The sequence below is a fragment of the Juglans microcarpa x Juglans regia genome, chromosome 4S (assembly GCF_004785595.1).
Source record: "Juglans microcarpa x Juglans regia isolate MS1-56 chromosome 4S, Jm3101_v1.0, whole genome shotgun sequence".
Taxonomy (NCBI): domain Eukaryota; kingdom Viridiplantae; phylum Streptophyta; class Magnoliopsida; order Fagales; family Juglandaceae; genus Juglans; species Juglans microcarpa x Juglans regia.
Window position 1 is genome coordinate 27,112,452 of NC_054601.1, and position 20,604 is coordinate 27,133,055.

Here is a 20,604-nt window from a genome sequence, read left to right on the forward strand (position 1 = left end):
GTCCGCTTGAGCAGTGGTTCTTCAGCTCGAGCTGAATGCAAGTCAGAGACTTCGCTTGATACCAATTGACAGTCAGCTCGAGCGGAATGCAAGTCAGAGACTTCTCTCGATACCGCTCGATAGTCAGCTCGAGCGGAATGCAAGTCAGAGACTTCCCTCGACAGTCAGCTCGAACAAAATGCAAGTCAGAGATTTCGCTCAATACCGCTTGACAGTCAACTCGAACGGAATGCAAGTCAGAGATTTCACTCGATATCGCTCGACAGTCAGCTCAAACGAAATGCAAGTTCGAGAGTTCGCTCCACACCAAATTGACAGTCAGCTTAAGCGGGGTGCGAAACCCTACCGTTTGCTCAAGCACCGCTCGAGCGAATGTTCAAAAAGTAAGGTTTCCCGTTTTTATTAAAAATATAAAACGGCACTCATTTGTACATAATAAGTTTTTTGGCATTTGGAGAGGCAGCCGCTTGAGAGAGAGAGAGAGACATGAGGGAGAGATAATTATTTGAAAAGAATTTTTGTATTAAATCTCATGTACTTCATTTTTGTTTATAGTGAAATTTTTTATACCGATCCCGCCAATGGACGGAGGCTCACATTGAGCCAAACCACTTAAATTTTGGTGTTCTGTGTGTGTGATTGTCATTATTTTCTTTTGTTTATTTCCACTGTGATACTTCAAATCAATCTTTGATAACCGGTTTATCCCAACAAACTGGTATCAGAGCATGGCTTTGTGTGAGATCTGGAGGGATGGCTATGGCTAAGTTTGAAGTGGAGAAATTTGACGGTCAGAACAGTTTCAGTTTATGGCGCATCAAGATGAAGGCTTTAATGCGACAGTAGGGTTTGTCAAAAGTATTAGAAGAGAATGTGTTTGATGATTCTCTTGCACCTTCAAAAGAAGAAAAAGAAAATGTACATAGTACTATTCTTTTGTCATTATTAGATAGAGTTTAAGGGAGGTTGCTGATGAGGAGACTGCTACTAGTCTTTGGTCTGCACTTGAGAGTCTGTATATAAAGAAATCTCTCACCAACCATTTGTATTTGAAGTAATGGCTATACACTCTCAAAATGAAGGAATGCACTCCTATCTCTGAACTCTTAGATGAATTTAATAAAATTATTATAGATATGAGAAATATTGACATTAAACTTGAAGAAGAGGATCAAGCATTAATTGTTTTATCTTCATTGCCTATGTCATTTGAAAATTTTGTGAATTCCATGTTGTATGATAGAGATGCAATTTCCTAGGCAAATATGAAATATGCTTTGAATTCTAAAGAATTGAGGAATAAATTGAGTGTAACGGGCACTGATGAACAAATTAGTGGTTTGTTTGTTAAGAGTTCCTCTAACAGGGGTAGATCCAGTGACAGGGGTTCAGAGAAGAAGATGGGTAAATCTCGAGGCAGTTCATAGTCAAAGTTTAACAAGAAAAATGTTAAATGTCATTACTGTCATAAGTTTGATCATTACAAAAATGAGTGTCCTAAATTGAAAAACAAAGAGGAAGGCACTAGTTCCTTTAATGTCGTTAGCGTTGCTGATGAAAAATCTAACGGCTCAGATATTGTCTTAGCAATTAACGATTCTACTAGTAGCTTCAGTGACAAGTGGGTCATGGACTCAGCTTGTACGTTTCACATGTGTCCCAAGAGGGACTAGTTCACTAATTATGAACCAGTCAATGATGGTTCCGTTATGTTAGGGAATGATATGGCTTGTAAAATTGTTGGGATTGATTCAGACAGGATAAAGATGTTTGATGGGATTGTCAGGACATTGACTAACGTCCGACATATCCCAAATTTGAAAAAGAATCTCATTTCTTTGGGCACTCTTGATCCTTTGGGTTTTAAGTAAACTGGTGAAGGTGAAGCTATTAAAGTCAGTAAGGGCTCCATGGTTATGATGAAAGGAGAAAGACAGATGGCCTTTATTTTCTTCAGGCTAGTACAGTGACAAGTGCAGCTGCAATGTCCGTTTCAGATGGTCCAGACTCAAATGTCACCTGTTTGTGACACATGCGTTTGTGTCATATGAGTTAAAAAAATGATGTCTATTCTGAGTGAGCAAGGTTTGTTATGTGACTAGAAGATAGAGAAACTTGATTTTTGTGAATATTGTGTGTTTGGAAAACAGTGCAGGGTTCAGTTTTCTACGGGAGTTCACACAACTAAAAGTACTGTGGACTATATTCATTCTGATCTTTGGGGTCCATCTTCTGTTCTATCAAAATGTGGAGCTCGGTATTTGCTTACATTTATTGATGATTTCTCACGGAAAGTTTGGGTTTATTATCTGAAACAGAAAAGTAATGTATTTGTTAACTTTAAACAGTGGAAGGCTTTGATTGAAAATCAGATAGGCAATAAAGTAAAGCGACTTCGAACTGACAATAGTATAAAATTTTGCAGAGGTGAGTTTGATGAATTATACAAAAATGAAGGTATTGCCAGGCACCGCACAGTTAGACATACTCCACAGTAAAATGTGGTAACTGAACGGATGAATAGGACTCTCTTGAAGAGAGCCCGCAGTATGCTTTCTAATGCAGGCTTGTCTAAGGATTTTTAGGCTGAAGCAATCAACACAACTTGCTTTATGGTTAACTGCTCTCCAGTCACAACTATTGGTTTGAAAACTCCAAATGATGTATGGTCTGAAACTCCTGCTGATTATTCAAATTTGAAAATTTTTTGTTGTCCTGCATATTTTCATGTTAATGATGGAAAACTTGAGCCAAGGGCATATTCATTGGATATGCTAGTGGGGTGAAGTGATTTAGGTTGTGGTGTATTGATCCGAAATTACCTACGTTTGTAATCAGTAAAAATGTTGTATTTGATGAAAAATCTATATTTAATCCGAGAAAGGAGTTTACTGTGTCTACAGGTAAAGAACAGGATATTGGAAAGAAGGTGGAGTTTCATGTGGGAGCACAACAAGGGTTGCTTGGTGGCGCCCAAGATCATGATATTGCAGATGAGCATAATTTTTATTCTAATAACGGCGCACAGGGTGAGCAAGACTACAGAATAGCTACTGGTAGACAGAGGAGGCAGATTAGACCACCTCAGAGATATGCTCATGCATATATGGTGTGTATGCTTTTACTACGGCAAAGGACATTGTTGGTTAGAGGCCTTCCAGTTATACAAAAGTTGTCAAGAGTAAAGAATCGGCACAGTGGTGCGCAGCTATGATTGAAGAGATTGAGTCTCTTTACAAAAACCAAACATGGGATTTGGTTATGTTGTCGAAGAAGATGAAAATTGTTGGCTGCAAATGGATCTTCAAAAGAAAAAGGGGAATCTAGGGTGATATAGCTGCAAGATACAATACACACTTAGTTGCTAAAGGCTACAGTCAGAGAGAAGGCATCGACTTCAATGAAGTTTTCTTTCCAGTTGTGAAACATAGTTCGATCAAAGTGTTACTTGCTATAGTAGCATTGTATGACTCAGAGTTACATCGACTTGATGTTAAAATAATATTCCTACATGGTGAGCTTAATGAAACCATTTACATGCATCAGCCATAGGGGTTCATTGTTGAAAGTAAATAAGATCATGTGTACAAATTGAAAAAATTATTGTATGGTTTGAAACAGTCTCCAAGGCAATAGTATAAACGTTTTGATTCCATTATGATTGATTATGGTTATTTGAGGAGTAACTATGATAGTTGTGTCTATCACAGGGAGTTATTTGATGGTTCTTTCATTCATTTGTTACTTTATGTTGATGATATGCTTATTGCTGCTAAAGGCATATCTGGCATTGATCTGTTAAAAATCCAACTTAGAAATGAATTTGAAATGAAAAACTTAGGTGTTGCGAAGAAGATTTTGGAGATAGAGATCCATAGAGATAGGAAAGTTGAAAAGTTGTACTTGTCACAGGGAAAGCACATTGAGAAAGTTCTTCAGAGATTTGAAATGTCTAATTCCAAACCAGTAAGTACACCACTTGCTACACACTTTAAACTTTCAGCTTCCATATCTCCTCAGATAGACGAGGAGGAACGACTCATGGCTAGTGTTTCTTATCCCAGTGCAGTTGGCAGCATTATGTATGCAATGGTTTGTACTCGTCTAGATATTTCACAGGCAGTGAGCATTGTTAGCAGGTATATGGCTAATCTAGGTAAGACTCATTGGCAGTCTGTGAAATGGATACTCAGATATTTGAGAGGGACTTTGGACTTTGGACTTTGGCTTAATATTTGATAGAGATTTTGATTCAGTTCCAGAGTACATGATAGTAGTTGAGGCTGTTAAAGAGGCCATTTGGTTGAAGGGCCTGATCAATGATTTGGGACTACAGTATGATGGGATTTCAGTAATCTGTGACAGTCAGAGTGCAATACATTTGACCAAAAATCAAATGTATCATAAGAGAACGAAGCACATTAATGTCAAGTATAATTTTCTCAGAGAGATTGTTACAGACGGTGTTATAGAGATTTTGAAGATTGCTACTTCTGAGAATCCAGCAGATATGATCACAAAGCCAGTTGCAGTGTACAAGTTCAAACTCTGTTTGGACTTGATTGGTGTTCGGGGTTTATGATTCCTTTAGGGGATTTGGTGGAAGGGGTTGGTTATGTGGTAAGATGTTTTTTGTATTAGGCTTGGTGGAGTTCAAGCTAAGATGGAGATTTGTTAAGAGGTGGCTTGAATCTAGTTGAAATAACGCCTCTACAGTGTGTCTGCTCGAGGGGTGGTTCTTCAGCTCGAGCGGAATGCAAGTCAGAGACTTCGCTCGATACTGCTCAACAGTCAACTCAAGCGAAATCTATGAGTTAGAGACTTCGCTCCATATCGCTTGACAATTAACTCGAATGGAGTGCAAGTCAGAGACTTCGCTCAATATCGCTCGACAGTTAGTTGGAGCGAAATGCAAGTCAGAGACTTCGTTTAATATCACTCGACAGTCAGCTCGACCGGGATGCCAAACCCTACCATTCGCTCAAGCATCACTCGACTCTCGCTCGAGCAAATGTTCAAAAAGTAAGATTTCACGTTTTTAGTATAAATATGAAGCGGCGCTCATTTGTACATACTAAGCTTTTTGGCATTTGGAGAGGCAGCTGCTTAAGAGAGAGAGACGTGAGGGAAAGATAATTCTTTAAGAAGAATTTTTGTATTAAATCTCCTGTACTCCATCTTTATTTATAGTGAAATTTCTGATACCAACCCCGCCAATGGACATAGGCCCACATTGAGCCGAACCACTTAAATCTTGATATTTTGTGTGTGTGATTGTCATTACTTTCTTTTGTTTATTTCCGCTGTGATACTTCAAATCAATCTTTGATAACCAGTTTATCCCAACAGGAAATGCGTGAAATTTGCTTTCGAGAAGAAGGATGAATGCTACATTGTCACCTCATGGTGCTGGCGCAAGGGACTTGTGAACACCGGCGGCAGCATGTGTACCTCCCATGCGCATGGGGTGTCCAATGGTTGTGGGCGTGGGCATGGGCGATGGTGATTGGCAGACCATGGGCATCAAGTTTTAGGGACACAAACTTAAGTTTCAACCAAATAGTTACATGACTTGCAGATGCTTCTAGCCTAAAAGCATACATCCGTTTATTTTGCTATCATAAATGACAACGAACGTGCTTGTGGGTGTCTGAAAGAGAGACACACAAACACTCTCTCTAAGTATGAAAGTACATTTGGTGAATCTGGTATTGCCTGGCCAAGAAAGGGTGGATTCGTTAATGTTACAGCCTCTATGAATGTAGAGATAACAAAAGAATCCAAAGTACCTTATAGATTTATACATCAATAGCATCAACTGGTAGAGAAACTGTCCTGTGAAGAGAATGTGGAAGAAGTGACCCTTTGTAGAAACTCTTGGCAGCAACAATATCCTCTGCATCAGGGGAATCCTTCGTGCCCTGACAACTCCTGGCTCTTTGGGTTCCTAAATCGGGGCAGCTCTTATTGACATGAGCACTGCGATTGGAACTAAGATGACCATCATAAGCAGAAGACTTCATGGGAGTTTCATTGTTATCCCCTGGTAGTGTTTTGGAGACTAAAGATGCCAAAAGACCATTATCTATTTTGTTTTCTCCATTTCCACAAATTAATGATTTTGATGCAAGTCCTAACTGTTGATCCCTGAGTTCCCTCAACTCTAACTGGTACTTTGCTTTGAGCCATCTCAATTCCTGCTCAGTTTCTTCCTCATAACTTTCTGATAAGTTACTATACAAGGACGGCTTCAATAAAAAAGAATGGGAACCTGAGAAATTTAGAGTCGAGTTTCCAGCTTTGGATGGATTATTATTATTCACATTACCCTCAGTCTCATCCTCGGCTGATACCGATTGCTCTGGTTTATCGTATTCTTCAGAGTGGCCCTGTCCAGAGCCAACTGAACTAAGTGCGGGGCTGTCATGCTGACCCCAGATATCATGATAATGCAAACAGTCTGATTGGCTTGATACATTCAGTGCACCCTCTGTCACATGATGCTCAGACTCCTCAGCTTGGAATGTAACCTCCTCGAACCGGCCATGCATAGCAGCACATCCCTGTCTACAGCATTGAAGAAGCAAGTTCTTTATGCCTAGGTTATTTGACAGGATATCCATGAGGGAGCCGCTAGAGGTATGTTTGGAAGCACAATTGTGACAGAAGTTTTGATTAGCAAATTCCTCAATTCCTGGCCCGGTCCTCCATTCAGGTATCAAGCAAGCTATTTCCCCATCGATCATGTCTGCTATTCTGGTCACATCCTGATCGGTAATATCCAGTTCCGAAACCATTTCAGTTGCTACGCTCAATGCTGTATCTGTCTCAATGTCGAATGGGAAATAAATGTTTCGGATACGGCCTGAAAAAAGAGAGAAATTGAACACATTTAATTCCACGAGGAGGGAAAGTAAGCAATCTACTAAAAGGACAAGAGACGAGAGATTCCAACCTTCTTTATCTGAAATTCTAAGTCTTAAAAAGATGCCACCATCTTCTCTCATTTTCCCTTTGATACTTATGTCAACGTCTTCAGAATGTTCATCATCGTGGTACTCAAAAAGTTCAATTCCATTTGGTTCAATCTCAACTGGATGATAGCCCCATTCATTTTCAGCTTCAAAATCATAACCATTTGTGTATCCATTACTATATATGCTATTACTGCAATTATGTTCGAGGAACGGCTGCCTTGCAAGGGAACCAGTCTCATCTAGTTCTCCACCGTAACCTCCGGGTCTCAAATCATATTCACAATCATCTATCTGGAGAAAAGGGTCATCCAGAAGCTCCCTTGCAGAAAGCCTTAGAGATACAGTTGCCAAGCATTTTTCCACAAATTTTCGCACTTCCGGATCCTTCACTTTGTATAAAGCCTCTGGTTTTTTCCCCTAAAGAACTAAAGCAAGTGAAATCCAGCCTTTTCTTCATTTGTCTAAACAAATAAAAGCATGCCGGTGTAGAGAGTGACGGGGAAAGAGAGAGTCCACTTACAGAAGTAACTTTCTTGTAAATCTGGGCAGAATGAGTGCATTCACTATACGGATATTCAAAAGTGACCATTTCCAAGACGCACATCCCAAAAGAGTAAATGTCAACTAACTCATTGTAAGCCTCCTCATAAACTTCCGGAGCCATGAACTCTGGAGTACCTGAAAAGCAAAAACAGAACCGTAAAACCATGTGAACTTCTACCTTAGATGTCTTCCCTTAATCAAATACACTATTTACCGGCAAGATTAAAATAGGAAAGAAGATGTTAGAACAGATATAGTTTCTTCTTTCATTGTAAATTCAGTATATAAAACAAGGTCTCTACCAACTTCCGTTCTAGCTCTAGTTGTTGATAGATTCCAACTAGATTTAATGATCTAAACATAAATCTTCATAGGATTTGAACGTGTTATATGTACCAACACATCGAGCCGCATGTGATTTACGGAGAATTGCGGCAAGACCAAGATCGCCAATCTTAACTTCCCCTTGGTTCCCATTAACAAAGATATTGTCACACTTGAGATCTCTGTGGATCACTGGAGGTTCTCGGCCATGAAGATAGAGAAGCCCACTCAAGATCTGCCTACACCAGTGCTTTATTGCCCTAATGTTAACTCTCTTGTGCTTCAGTCTATACCTGTCAATAATAATAACAAAAATAAAACACCAGGGAACCCATAAAAACTGATCACCGATCCCAGACCCGCATAGCAGAGCAAAATTAACGGAAAAATAAGCAAATAGACGAGGCAATCGCTAAGATTAAAAAAAAAAGGCTTACTGCCTCAGAGTCCCGGAAGTGAACATTTCTGTAACAAAGTTGATGTTCCTATTTGCAGTATCAACCCAAGAAGTGTAAAATTTCATAATGTTCTGGTGCTTCAGTGTCTTAAGGAGATGAATCTCACAATAGAGTCTTTCAAGATCCTCAGGGCTTTGCAGGAAATCATAAAGCTTAACCTGGTTCCAAGCAACTTCAATGCCTTCATACTCATCAAATGCCCTGTAACTGCAATGATGAAACACCAAAAACTGACAAATATATCAAATGCCCATTCTCAACAACAATCAGAAAGGCCCAAAAGAGCTCAAATTTTGAAGAAACCTGAGATGGGTATGCAACAAGTCAAGTGAAGGACCAAAAAAGGTTCAATTTGAAGGAAAATCTGGGATTGGTGTACATGAAACTTTAAACGTAAATAAGGATTTAAAATCCATACACTGTCTTTGAAGCTCCTTTGCCGAGGATTTCATTGTACTGCAACAAACGAAACCAAGGAGTCAGAAAATATTAGACTCAAAGTGGGGAGAGAGAGAGAGAGAGAGAGAGAGAGAGGTGTACTCTGCCATATCTGCCAGTTGGATCAACTTCAACAAACTCAGAGTACTCCGATTCAAGATGGGTAGGATCATTCATCCTCTACTTTTTTTTCCTCAGAATTATTGGCTCCCCTTTTTCATTCATCTGACTAACTTTCCCTCCGTGACTCTGCTTCTACAACCGTTCTGGCATGCACACAGAATTTATCATAAAAAATAAATATTTGCGAGAGAGAGAGAGAGAGAGAGAGGGAGGCGTGAGTTAATAATAATGGGAAGAGTCCGGAAAAAGGCAAGGATTTGTTAAAAAGTGTCACATGGTTTGGAGGATAGAAACCGAGAGCCACCCACCCACGACGGAACGTGACAAACACAGACATATATAGTTTTGTTTCAGTTCGCCTGCAAATGTGTAGAAACACGGATTACAACACTTCTGTTCTGTTACTCATAACTTCTCCGGATTATAAACGATCTTGCTTAACAATATTAATTTTAATACCTCATATATATCAATTTCTACCATCTTACACATGAAAATTTTAATATAGATTAATTATATTTTTTTACGCTACACATTATTTACATGATATAATTTTATTTTAAATATTACAGATCAAATTATATCATGCAGATGGTGTGTAATGTAAAGACTTTCAAATAATTCTATTCAAAAACTTTTTATATGCTCATATGTCCTATATTTTTAATACGTTGATATTTAAAAATGAGTAATTCTACGTACAATTGTGAAGTATATAATCGTTTTGAAAAAGAGTGTGATCTATAATTAAAAAATTAATTTTTTTCATGTGGGTCTAATATTTTATTCATTTTTTTTAAAATGATTATGCAGCGATTACATAATTCACGGTTATAAATATCTTTTCACTTTGATAATAAGCAATATGAAATAAATTTTTTTAACATCGGGGGTTAAATGTTTTAATTTCTTCCATTAACATGATTATTAATCATAGTAAATAGTGATTTTGTCTTTATAAGTTAATAATAAAATGGCAAAATTATATATAATAATTAATATATTGACATTGATGGAAGAGGTTTGAAGTGGTTGGTCAAATATTTGATAAAAATCTAATCTTGTAAAATACAATATTGCTAGAGATCTGTAGTTGAAAATTTCTTTGATCTTATAGTTGTTTCCGCATCATCATGATCAGCTGTATAAGATTTTGGCTTATTTAATGGGTGCGAGACAAGATGATTACAATAGTACTTGTCTCGAGATTTATTAGCCAAGATCACGAACCCCAAGACACCGCCTTAGATCACTGATATTATCTAGTCAAAATCTGGCTAAATAAATCAAAAGAAGTGAGATATTGTAACGTCCTAATATAAGGCTCCAAATCACATAATTTATATTTTAAAAGAACTAGTTAATGATATAATTAGAGTTCTATTGGAACCTTATAAAGAGCAAGAACTTCTCCTTCCCAAGCAATGTGGGATCCTATACACCACCTATCCTTATACATATCATATGGGGTATCACAATCTACCCCCCTTAAATTCCCGACGTCCTCGTCGGGCCTGTCCATTATAGGTGGCACGGCTCAAGTCCCACATTTCTGGTTGGGATAGCTCTGATACCATTTGTAACGCCCCAATGGAAGGCCCAAACCACATGGCCTATACTCCAAAAGGACTAGTCAATGATACAATTGGAGCCCCATTGGAACCTTATAAAGAGCAAGAACTTCTCCTTCCCAAGTAATGTGGGATCCCATACACCACCTACCCTTATACATATCATATGGGGTATCACAGATATACTGCAGTAGTCAAAATCTTAAGGCTATATTTTTTGAGTAATAATATATCCATAATATATAATAATATTATAAAATAATGATATTTTTATAGAATTATATTATTTTTATAAAATATTTTATAAAAATATTTCTTATTTAAATTATAATTATATAACGTGTTGTAAAAAATATTATAAAAAATATTATATATAAATTATTTTTTATATTTTTTAGCGATAGTAAATTTATTATTTTTTAAAAAATTTGGTCAGCCTATTTATCTTTAAAATAATATTTTAGTCTAAAAATATTTTTAATAACTATTATTGGATAAGAAGATTGAGAAAAAAAATTTGTAAACAATAATTTTAAGTAAAAATTAAATTATTAATTAATATATAGAGTGTATTTATAAAATATAAAAAAATTTAAAAATATTATTATTAAAATATCTAATATTATATTATTATTTAACTTTTAAATTAATAATTTAATATAAATTAACTTCTTTAATAAATCAAAATTTCTACTTTTAATTAAATTTTAGATTTGACAATCACTATACCAGTGCCGATGCTCTTTAACACCTTCATTGAAATTACAAAAAAGCAAAAGACAAAAAGACAGGGTTGATCATATATATAATTATTACCAGCTTAATTAAATATCTCGCATTTACCCCTCTCTCTCTCTCTCTATGTGGTAGGTGATCATGCAAATATTACCAGTACCTACCGCAAGCAAACTTTTTTTTTTTTTTAATTGCTCTTTTATAAATGTACGTTTATAAGGTTACACAATAGCATATGTCATATATATGCGTGTATATATATTATATACACACACATACATGTCCCCCTTATATTTAAAAGAGTCTATTTCGTAATGAACAGTACTTATAAATAGTAATAAATAGTAATAAATAGTTATATTTTCCTCTTTCACTTATGTCCCTCTACATCCTCACAACAATTATCTTCCTTACAATCACCGTAAATCGTCACAAAATTACCACACAACAGAGCAAGGGAGCTGTGTCGTGGCTCCTAGAGGCGGCATACGATGGCATCGTGGTGGTCCTACGGTGGTGGATCTGAGATCCCATGAAGAGAAAGAGCATGAGAGGAGCTAGCGTTTCAGCTGGAAGAAAGGAGGAAGTAGAGGGGTCATCGGCAAAGGAGGAGGCTGGTGGTGATGGTGCGGTGGCATGGGGGTGGCTAACGGCGACGCTATGGAGAGAAACCCGTGTGTGTAGAGGGGCTGCGTGCATGGGGCTAGGGAGGAGCTACGGGTAGTGGGTTCCATGGAAGTGATCCACGATGTGAGGGGAACTCAGTGATAGTGCTTGGTGGAGCTAGGGCTGAGCTGTGGTGGCGCAAAGGTGGAGAACCAGTGCCTCGAGACCCATTTCGGGTTGCTCGCGTGAGGTTGAGGGAGGAGCTACCAAGGGGCTTCAACGGTGGGGTTTGGTCGCTGGCGTGAGGGGAAGCCAGTGAGATGGTCGGTGACGCCGCAGGGTGGCACACGGCGGCGCTGGGTTGCTTGAGGGAGGAGATCGGGTGAGAGAGAGAGAGAAGACGTGCGGCTGGGAATGAGAGAGAGGGAGGAAGGAAAAATGAGGGGAAAATGCTAGGTTTGGTGTTTTAAATCCCAGTCTTTCATATTAAATCCTCAGATTTGATCCAACGGTGGAGGTTTAAATAAATATTTAGGCTGTGTTTGGATGTTGAACTGAGTTGAGTTGAGATGATAAAATATTGTTAGAATATTAATTTTTAATAATAATATTATTTTGGGATTTGAAAAAGTTGAATTGTTTATTTTGTAAAACTATATAAATAATTAGAGTTTCTAACATAATTTAAATCTCATAATATTCTTAATTAACTAAAAAAAGAAGAAGAAGGGAGAGCATGAACAGAGAGGGTAGATTAGCTTTATACGAGCTCACTACATCTTCTGCATAGTTGGAAGTAACATGATATGGATGCATTGATCTCTACCATTAAATATGGTTAATTTGTAGAGCTAAAACTTTCATACAACTTTAACATTATTTTCAACAATGTTAATTTTTTGGGCACATCATTTTCAATTAGGCAAATGGGCAAACGTGCTTTGCACGTTATACAACTGCTAGTATACATACATATACATATGGGGAACGACCTATATATATCTAATATATATAACCTTAATTTGAATATCATCAACAGATCATATATTAATTAAACACTAATTATTATATACATACATACATATATGTATGTACAAATTATTTAGCAGATCGAGTTTAATTCATGCATCAATCCAAACACGACTATTATTATGCATATATTTTTTCAATAAATAAAGCTAGGGTTACTGATGATATAAAAGTTGTTTAAGGATTTTATTGACATTTAATTAATCTTAATAATTATGAACTTCATGTATTAATCGTACGTGTAGTACTCATGTTTTTGTTGAATTTAATTAGGTAGAGTTGTTGAAAGCTAGCTAGCTAGCGGGTGCGGACTTTATAATTAGAGTGGCTACGGGGAGATTTTTTTTTTTAATGTATTTTTTTTAATACTTCTTTTTTAAAAATAATTCATAAAATCATTAAAAAAATACTTGCCTAATCTTAAATAAATAAATAAATAACCACTGTTAGAAACGTAGAATCCACCATCTCTCTCTGATAATTAACATCCGATGGAGACTAATTAACCCATGCATACTATCACGTACGTTTATATATATTAGCTAGCTAGCTACCTAGCTAGGTATATATAGGGTACGTACGGTATTATATATAGACAGAGCTAGCTAGCTAGATAGGGTATAGGGATCATATATACACTAACTATATATTCAATATATATATATATAGAGTTGAATTAATAGACTGAAACTTTTTTCATTTAAGATGAAATATATGGAGATGATCATTAAAATGGTAGGTAGTTGTTGAAACTTGAAATCTTAACGTATTGTATAGTCGGTACTGCAAAAATCAGCTTCAACCTTTGTTTTTTTTTTTTTTTTTTGTTTTTTAATAGGAAAGCCTCGTATTATTAATAAGAAAACATTACAAATTATTTTTGTCAAGCCAAATGGCCTGAGACATAACAGTAGAGACATTGTCACACCACATCACAATGTTTTCAACATTCCAAACATACCGAGCAAGCCTATAAGTTGCTTCATTCCCTTTTCTGATTAATCGAAATGCACTTTTAACACTATATTTGCCATTCTTTTTTTGGGTCCATATCCACTTATCTACATGATCTCTTGGATATATAACAATTTTCAAAATATCAGCTACTACAATTGGATGAAAAGAGCTCTAATCTTCTAGATATTCCGCCTCATAGTACTTCTATGAATCATGCTATCTACAGTATCTTCATTCTCTTATACCTTCATGTTAGGGAATTCTTTATTAAGAGCCTGATGACTTGGACCCAATCGTCCTTCTAAATCTTTACAGATTTTTCATTCTCTATACTCCATCTGCAATCTTAAAAAAATAGATTTTTTGCTTCCCAAATTCTTCTCCAGGCACAAGAAGGATTGTTGAGGAAGGATTCAAAAAAATTGCCTCATGGGATGTATCTGGCCTTACAGATTTGTAACATGCTATCTTCTGTAAAATTCTTCATCACTGTTTTGTCAATAGGGTCACATTAAAATTCTCAAGTCCTTGAATCTGAGACCGTCTCTAAATTTTGAGTCACACATCTTGATCCATGATCGAGTGTATCCTTCTCAATCTGTCGTACATCATTTTATAATAATTACCTGCGGATTTCCCCGATTTTAAAGTAATTGCTAGTCATGAAAAAGAACAGCATGCATTTCCGATGTAATTGTATATGTAAGGTTAATGTGGGCATATGTATCTATATATATGTATATATGTATATATATAATATATTCCACAAATTAACCATAATTAATTGTAATTATATATAGGCATATGATCATCTTAACTTGTAATTATAAGTACGCTAGCTAGATCGATAAGAAGCTGCATGGCCTAATTGCTAGCTAATTCCTCGAATCTTGGAGGCCGGCCGGCCATCTATGTATTCGACATAAACCTAATTAAACATGCATTATATCCAATATTACAAGGATTAAATCACCAAAATATTGACTTAATACCTCAATTAATGATCTTATAATGATACTAACCCAAATCACATCTTTATCAAATTAAATATAATATATTTGCACTTGCACGCTGTTTTCTCTTTTGTTCCGATTTGACAAAAGTGTATATATATATAGAGAGAGAGAGAAATGATATATTAATTACTAGCTAGGGACCGAATGCAATATTAGTGTAGTTTTATTTTGGCACAAAAAATAATGTCATGATGTTTTTCGCTTTCTTAAAAGAAGAGGTGCCTGCAACATCATGAGATTCTAAATTTAGACATTATATTTATATTTAAATTGACACGTAGCAAATTTTTCTCGTGTAACATGATCGATGATCCATGCATATTATATGCACATGTAGTAGTTGTGGTATATAGTACCATACATATCAACTTAAGCATGCATGCATGGGTAGCTCTTGAATCTAAACTACTTATAATGATAATGACACAAAACCCATCAATAATTTATTTATAAAGCTTATCTTTCAGACGTACAGCTCCGATCGATTATATATCAATATTAATTTCGTCAACAGTTAATTTGACGTCTCTAGCCACTTTTAATTAAGAAAAATTTTATTTATCGTTTATTTTTTCATCATCTGTTAATTATCTTATGAAGTAAAATTAGATAATAAATTTATAAATAAAATATGATAAATAATCTTCAATCATTTATTGCTATATCACAAAATAATAAGAAGATGATAAAAAAAAAATGATGAGTAATATTATTCTTTAATTAATAATCATTTGAACCAAATGTCGAGCTACTCACGAACCAAGCTCCACAAAACCCTAACATTAATCATGCCCCGTACTACTCTTCAATTCTATGGATTATTATAAAAATTTCTTCATGTTTTGTTTTATTATATGTACATTAATACGATCGATTGATTCTCTTTAATTAATGGATTATCTGTTTACTTTCACTATCTTAATGGGATTTCTTTATTAGTTTTCCCAATTGGTTGCATGCATGCATGCATGCGAGCTTAATTAATTTTCTCGTGATATAGTATAATTTGCTCAAAACAAATTGATTAAATATTAGATTGTAGTTAGTAGTGGCATCAACATTTTAAAAAGTGTAAGTTTGACTAGCTAGCTATCTCTCTAGCTGCCATTGAATTCCATATATTGCCGTACGTATGAGATGGTAAAATATATATATATATATATGTAGAGATATTAAAAGCCATAAGAAAATAATTAATTGAATCCACAACTACCCACAGCACTTACAAGCATGCATGCATGGCTTCTAGTCTCCTGATCTGATATCATGATGTGCATGTGCTTTTATCTGTCATTAATTTGATATATATCTAGTGATCATATAAATACATATATGATATATACATGCGTGTATATATATATATATATATATATATATAAGTTTTATTATGTACAAGTAAATTTACGTATCAATCTGCATATTAATGTTATTGCCGCCTTCATATTCTAAATTCAAATTAGCATTGTTTTTAATAAAATTTACTTTCTAACCAATCATATTGAATAAATGCACGTATTAATATACAAAATCGCTTACAATAATTAGATTTTTCCCATATGTGTGTATGTGTAAGGTTTCATGGCAGCCTGATTGTGTTAATTAGCTGCTGGGCATAGTACTACTGTTAAATCATATCATATGTATGTAGGGCTCGCTACAGATATTTATTTTATTGTGATTTTTTGCTTAAACGTAGGAGTAATTGAAATTGAAGACGATCGACAAGCTAAGGCATGTGTGATTGTTTGGGGGTTAGGGCACATTCACGCCAGAAAAGCACTGGTCCACATGCATGCACACATGATGATATATACCAAACTATTAATTGGCCGGGATCATACATACATGTATATATAACTACAACAAAGATAAGATTTTAGGAAGAATTTTTTTTAGGACAAAATAAAAATCGTTTCAAAAAATGAGTTGTAGAAACTAAATTCAAATTTCATCTCTAAAAAACAATGGAAGGCGTTCACCGTTCGAACAATCAATTTTTTGTTTGAACGGTATATGTAGGGATGAGAAATTTCGTCCCCAATAAAACAACCGTTCGAACATTTACAAACACGTTAGAACATAATAAAATAAACACTTGAACGGATATTATATATGGTCGAATAAGAATTTAGTGCATTAAGTGACAAAATTTAGCATGATATTGACTTATCGTTCGAACAACATATAATATCGTTCGAATGTTAAGGTTAATCCATGTTCAAACGGATTCACTAAATTTAGCAAGAAATTGGGTTACCGTTCGAAGCTATTACTATACCGTTTGAACTAATAAGTTAATCAATGTTTGAACATAAAAATATAAAGAGTTCAAACAGTAATTTATTGTAAAAATATCTGGCGAGAATGAAGAAACGTTCGAGTGGTATATATTTTTTTTGAATGGTGACATTAATTTATAAAAAAAAAAAGATCATTCATAATTAAATTAATTTTACAAAATACAAAATATTGTCTATACAAAAAAAAAAAAAATACAAATAAAAGATATAGAGATGGGCGTGTCTCTACTGACCCAACTCTCTAACCATATCCTCGACTGCAACTAGGCGTGTCTCAAGTTGTGTTAGCCGAGTAGTGATTATGATCTGAGTCACAGATATGGCATCAATCTCTACACATAATAATATTCTAACAATATCTTATTCAATTTTCAGTTTTCATCTCATTTCATCTCACTATCCAAACAATGATAGGTTTGGCAAGTGGGAGATTAATTGAATTTCAAAGTGCCTAATGGTTCCAGCTTACAAACTCATGTACATACATACATATATATATATATATATATAGTTTTATTTCCTACAATTAGCAAATTGTACATATAAATTAATTGACAGATGATGAACTTCACAGTTTCTGAATTGTACCATTAATTTCTGAATTGGGATATCCTTAACAAATCCTTAAACAAATATATATTTGCTTAAAATGGGACACAAACATACAATTGTCTCATATTTGGTAGCTAGCTAGATTTCCATTATTAACATGATATATAAATATATATATATATATATATATATATATATATGTTGTGGGAGGCCAAGCAATCCTAAACTATTTCAATGTTATGACCCAGAAAAAAATTAACTACAGCAGGTACTACGTACTATACCTCATGGGCTGGGCATGCTGCATGCATAAATCATTGCAAAATGATCCTTCTCCTTTCACTTTATATAGAATTAGCTATTCGGCCCATTTATCACACCGAAAGGCAAAAAGTAGAGATAACTCTTAAATTAACTTTCAAATGAAGTTTTCGTGATCTATGCATGCAGCCTGCCTTCAACCTATATATATAATATATATAGATAGCTTAAATATTTGTTTGTAGAAGGTAATTAAATTACATGATTGGGATTTGCCTGAATTTGCAGCCCAAGCGACCTGCTCCTTCATAGAGAACCACTACTTTAGCTAAAAATAATATTGTTTACAACAGCTGCTCTCATTTATTTTCTCGCTCGATCGATCCCCTGACAATCAAACGTCCCGGCCCATTAATTTGCAGAAACAAACTGATCTGCATGCTGCTTGAAAGATTTCATGAACCTGGGTATGTAGGTTAAGATAATTAGAATCATATTGATCATGTCACTCTCATCTGTATCATATAAACATTAGTGGAAACATGTCCTAGCTAGCTAGATAATTTACATTAATAATAATGGAAACATGCATGAGTCTGCAAATAAAAAGGTAAGACTGCGTGCATGCATGGAGCCGCCCTTTTTCATATGCTTGGACGAACTTTTCATTATATATATATATATATATATATATATATATATATATATATATATTTCTCGATCATGAGTTGTTAGACCCATATGCATGCATGTACAAATTAATTACAAAATATTAATGGTGCTCCAAAACTATTCATGAAATATGGGTCTAACAACTCATGATCGAGAGATATATATATATATATCACTCCAATAAGTAGAACCACATATCATGTAGTCCAAAATTAATTAAGCTACTTATCTTGCATACAACTAGTTAGGATCATAACTCACTCTGGAATCTAAACTCTTGAGGAGATTAGCACAACAACCCGCCACCATGACTTCCTACTTAAATCGCAGTTTGATCTAAAGAAAATTGAACCTGAGACATAGGGCACATGTGCACAAGTTCGCCTTTATCACTTGGGCTTCCCTCAGTTGGATCAACCAGCTAATAATTATTAGATCATCAATATCCAAATTACATATTTTCTTAATTAGCTAACTAGCTAGCGGGTTTGATGAGATATATATTCGATCGAATTTTCATAACATATTCAATGGATGTCCGTAATTTGTATATATGCATAATGCTCTATATGTGTGCTTGTGTTGGAATATTGATTAATTGATCACTAGTGACAAGTAGTAGTAATGTACGTTCGATTGATATTCTTTAAGCCGGTTTAACATGATTTGATATCTTATGTATTTTACGATTGTATGTAACATTACTCTTTAATATATATTTTCGATAGAGTACTACTGCTTCATAAATAATGTTGCATGTGCCTATATATATATATATATATATATATATATATATTATATAAGGAGCGCAGATCAAATCTGACCTTCCAGAATTATTCGTGGAAAATCAAAGAAGTTGAAATTAATTAGCTGATCATCATTCATACACAACTACCAAACTTAATTCATGTGCTCATCTCTAATTTATTAATAATTAGGAGAATAAAGAAAATTGAAATATTGCGGGTCCATGCATGCGTTAATTGTCAAGAAAGCCAAATAAATAAATTGATTAAAGTCCAAAAGTAAGTAGGGCCAAGTTCTATATAAAAAATTCCATATGATTTGCTCTCGAAATTCAGCCAGAGGGAAAAAAAAACCACAAAGTTAAAAGAATACAAAAGAAAGCCAACTTTCGTATGAAGTCTAAATTCATTAAAGAGACTGACTTGATGATCAGCAAAAAACAAAAATAAATATAAAACAGTGGGCTAGCTTCTGATTGGCTTAATTAGTTGCCTGTTTTGTCGATTAAGGCCGGATTCAGTATTCATCTCAATTCATTTCATTTTATCTAATATTTATAATTTTTTTAAATTTTAAAATAATAATAATATTAAAAAATTATATTCTAACAATATTTTATTTAATTTTTATCTTAACTTATCTCGTTTTATCCAAACCTAACTTAAATAGTCTCATCGAGTTGCATCTACGCCTCTCACGGTTTTCTCTTATCTCTCTGCAATCCAACGGACACGAGCTAGACACAGAACAACAGTACTACCAAGAAGTTCTCCGGCCGAATAAATTCAGTCGACGACCGAAGTAGTGATCAAGAGCAACCATACAAAAGTAGTTGGGGGCTGTCCTTTTCCCAAGGACCCATCTTCCATACCCTTTGCTTTTGCCACGGCAACATTTGAAAATAGGGGATTTAAAAAAAAAAAATTGAAAATAAGGAAATATATATTAAAGAAAAAGTCACAATAAATAGAGACTTAGTCGTTGAATTAAGTTGAAATGAAATGTGAGTTAAAAGTTGAATAAAATATTATTTTAATTTTAAAATTTGAAAAAAATAAATTATTTATTATATTTTATTTAAAAATCTAAAAAAATTATAATTATTAGATAAGATGAATTGAGATCAACTCATTATCCAAACAAGATATATAGATAGATATCATTGATCTTGGTCATTCAAGAGATTTAAATTCTTTTATATATATATATATCATATATTCATGTTTTATATTATCCTTATTTTATGACTAAAGTACAAGTATTATTAAAATAAAGAGAGTTTGTGAGTATATTTT

General features: G+C 34.6%; 1 protein-coding gene across 2 annotated transcripts; it reads right to left on the bottom strand.

Annotated features, from left to right (window-relative positions):
* Positions 1-5,695: 5,695 nt before the first annotated feature.
* On the bottom strand, positions 5,696-9,165 carry LOC121262724 (probable serine/threonine-protein kinase WNK9). 2 transcript variants are annotated; one of them, XM_041165313.1, is made up of 7 exons: positions 8,843-9,165; positions 8,721-8,758; positions 8,282-8,509; positions 7,917-8,137; positions 7,498-7,655; positions 6,956-7,394; positions 5,696-6,865 (listed from the first exon to the last, which is right to left on the bottom strand). In XM_041165313.1, exons 1-7 carry the CDS (start codon positions 8,915-8,917, stop codon positions 5,799-5,801), a joined length of 2,226 nt encoding a protein of 741 aa, XP_041021247.1. In that variant the 5' UTR covers positions 8,918-9,165; the 3' UTR covers positions 5,696-5,798. The 2 variants fall into 2 exon arrangements, with proteins under 2 accessions (XP_041021247.1, XP_041021248.1); XM_041165314.1 differs by lacking the exon at positions 8,843-9,165 and having other exon boundaries at positions 8,606-8,746.
* Positions 9,166-20,604: the final 11,439 nt, after the last annotated feature.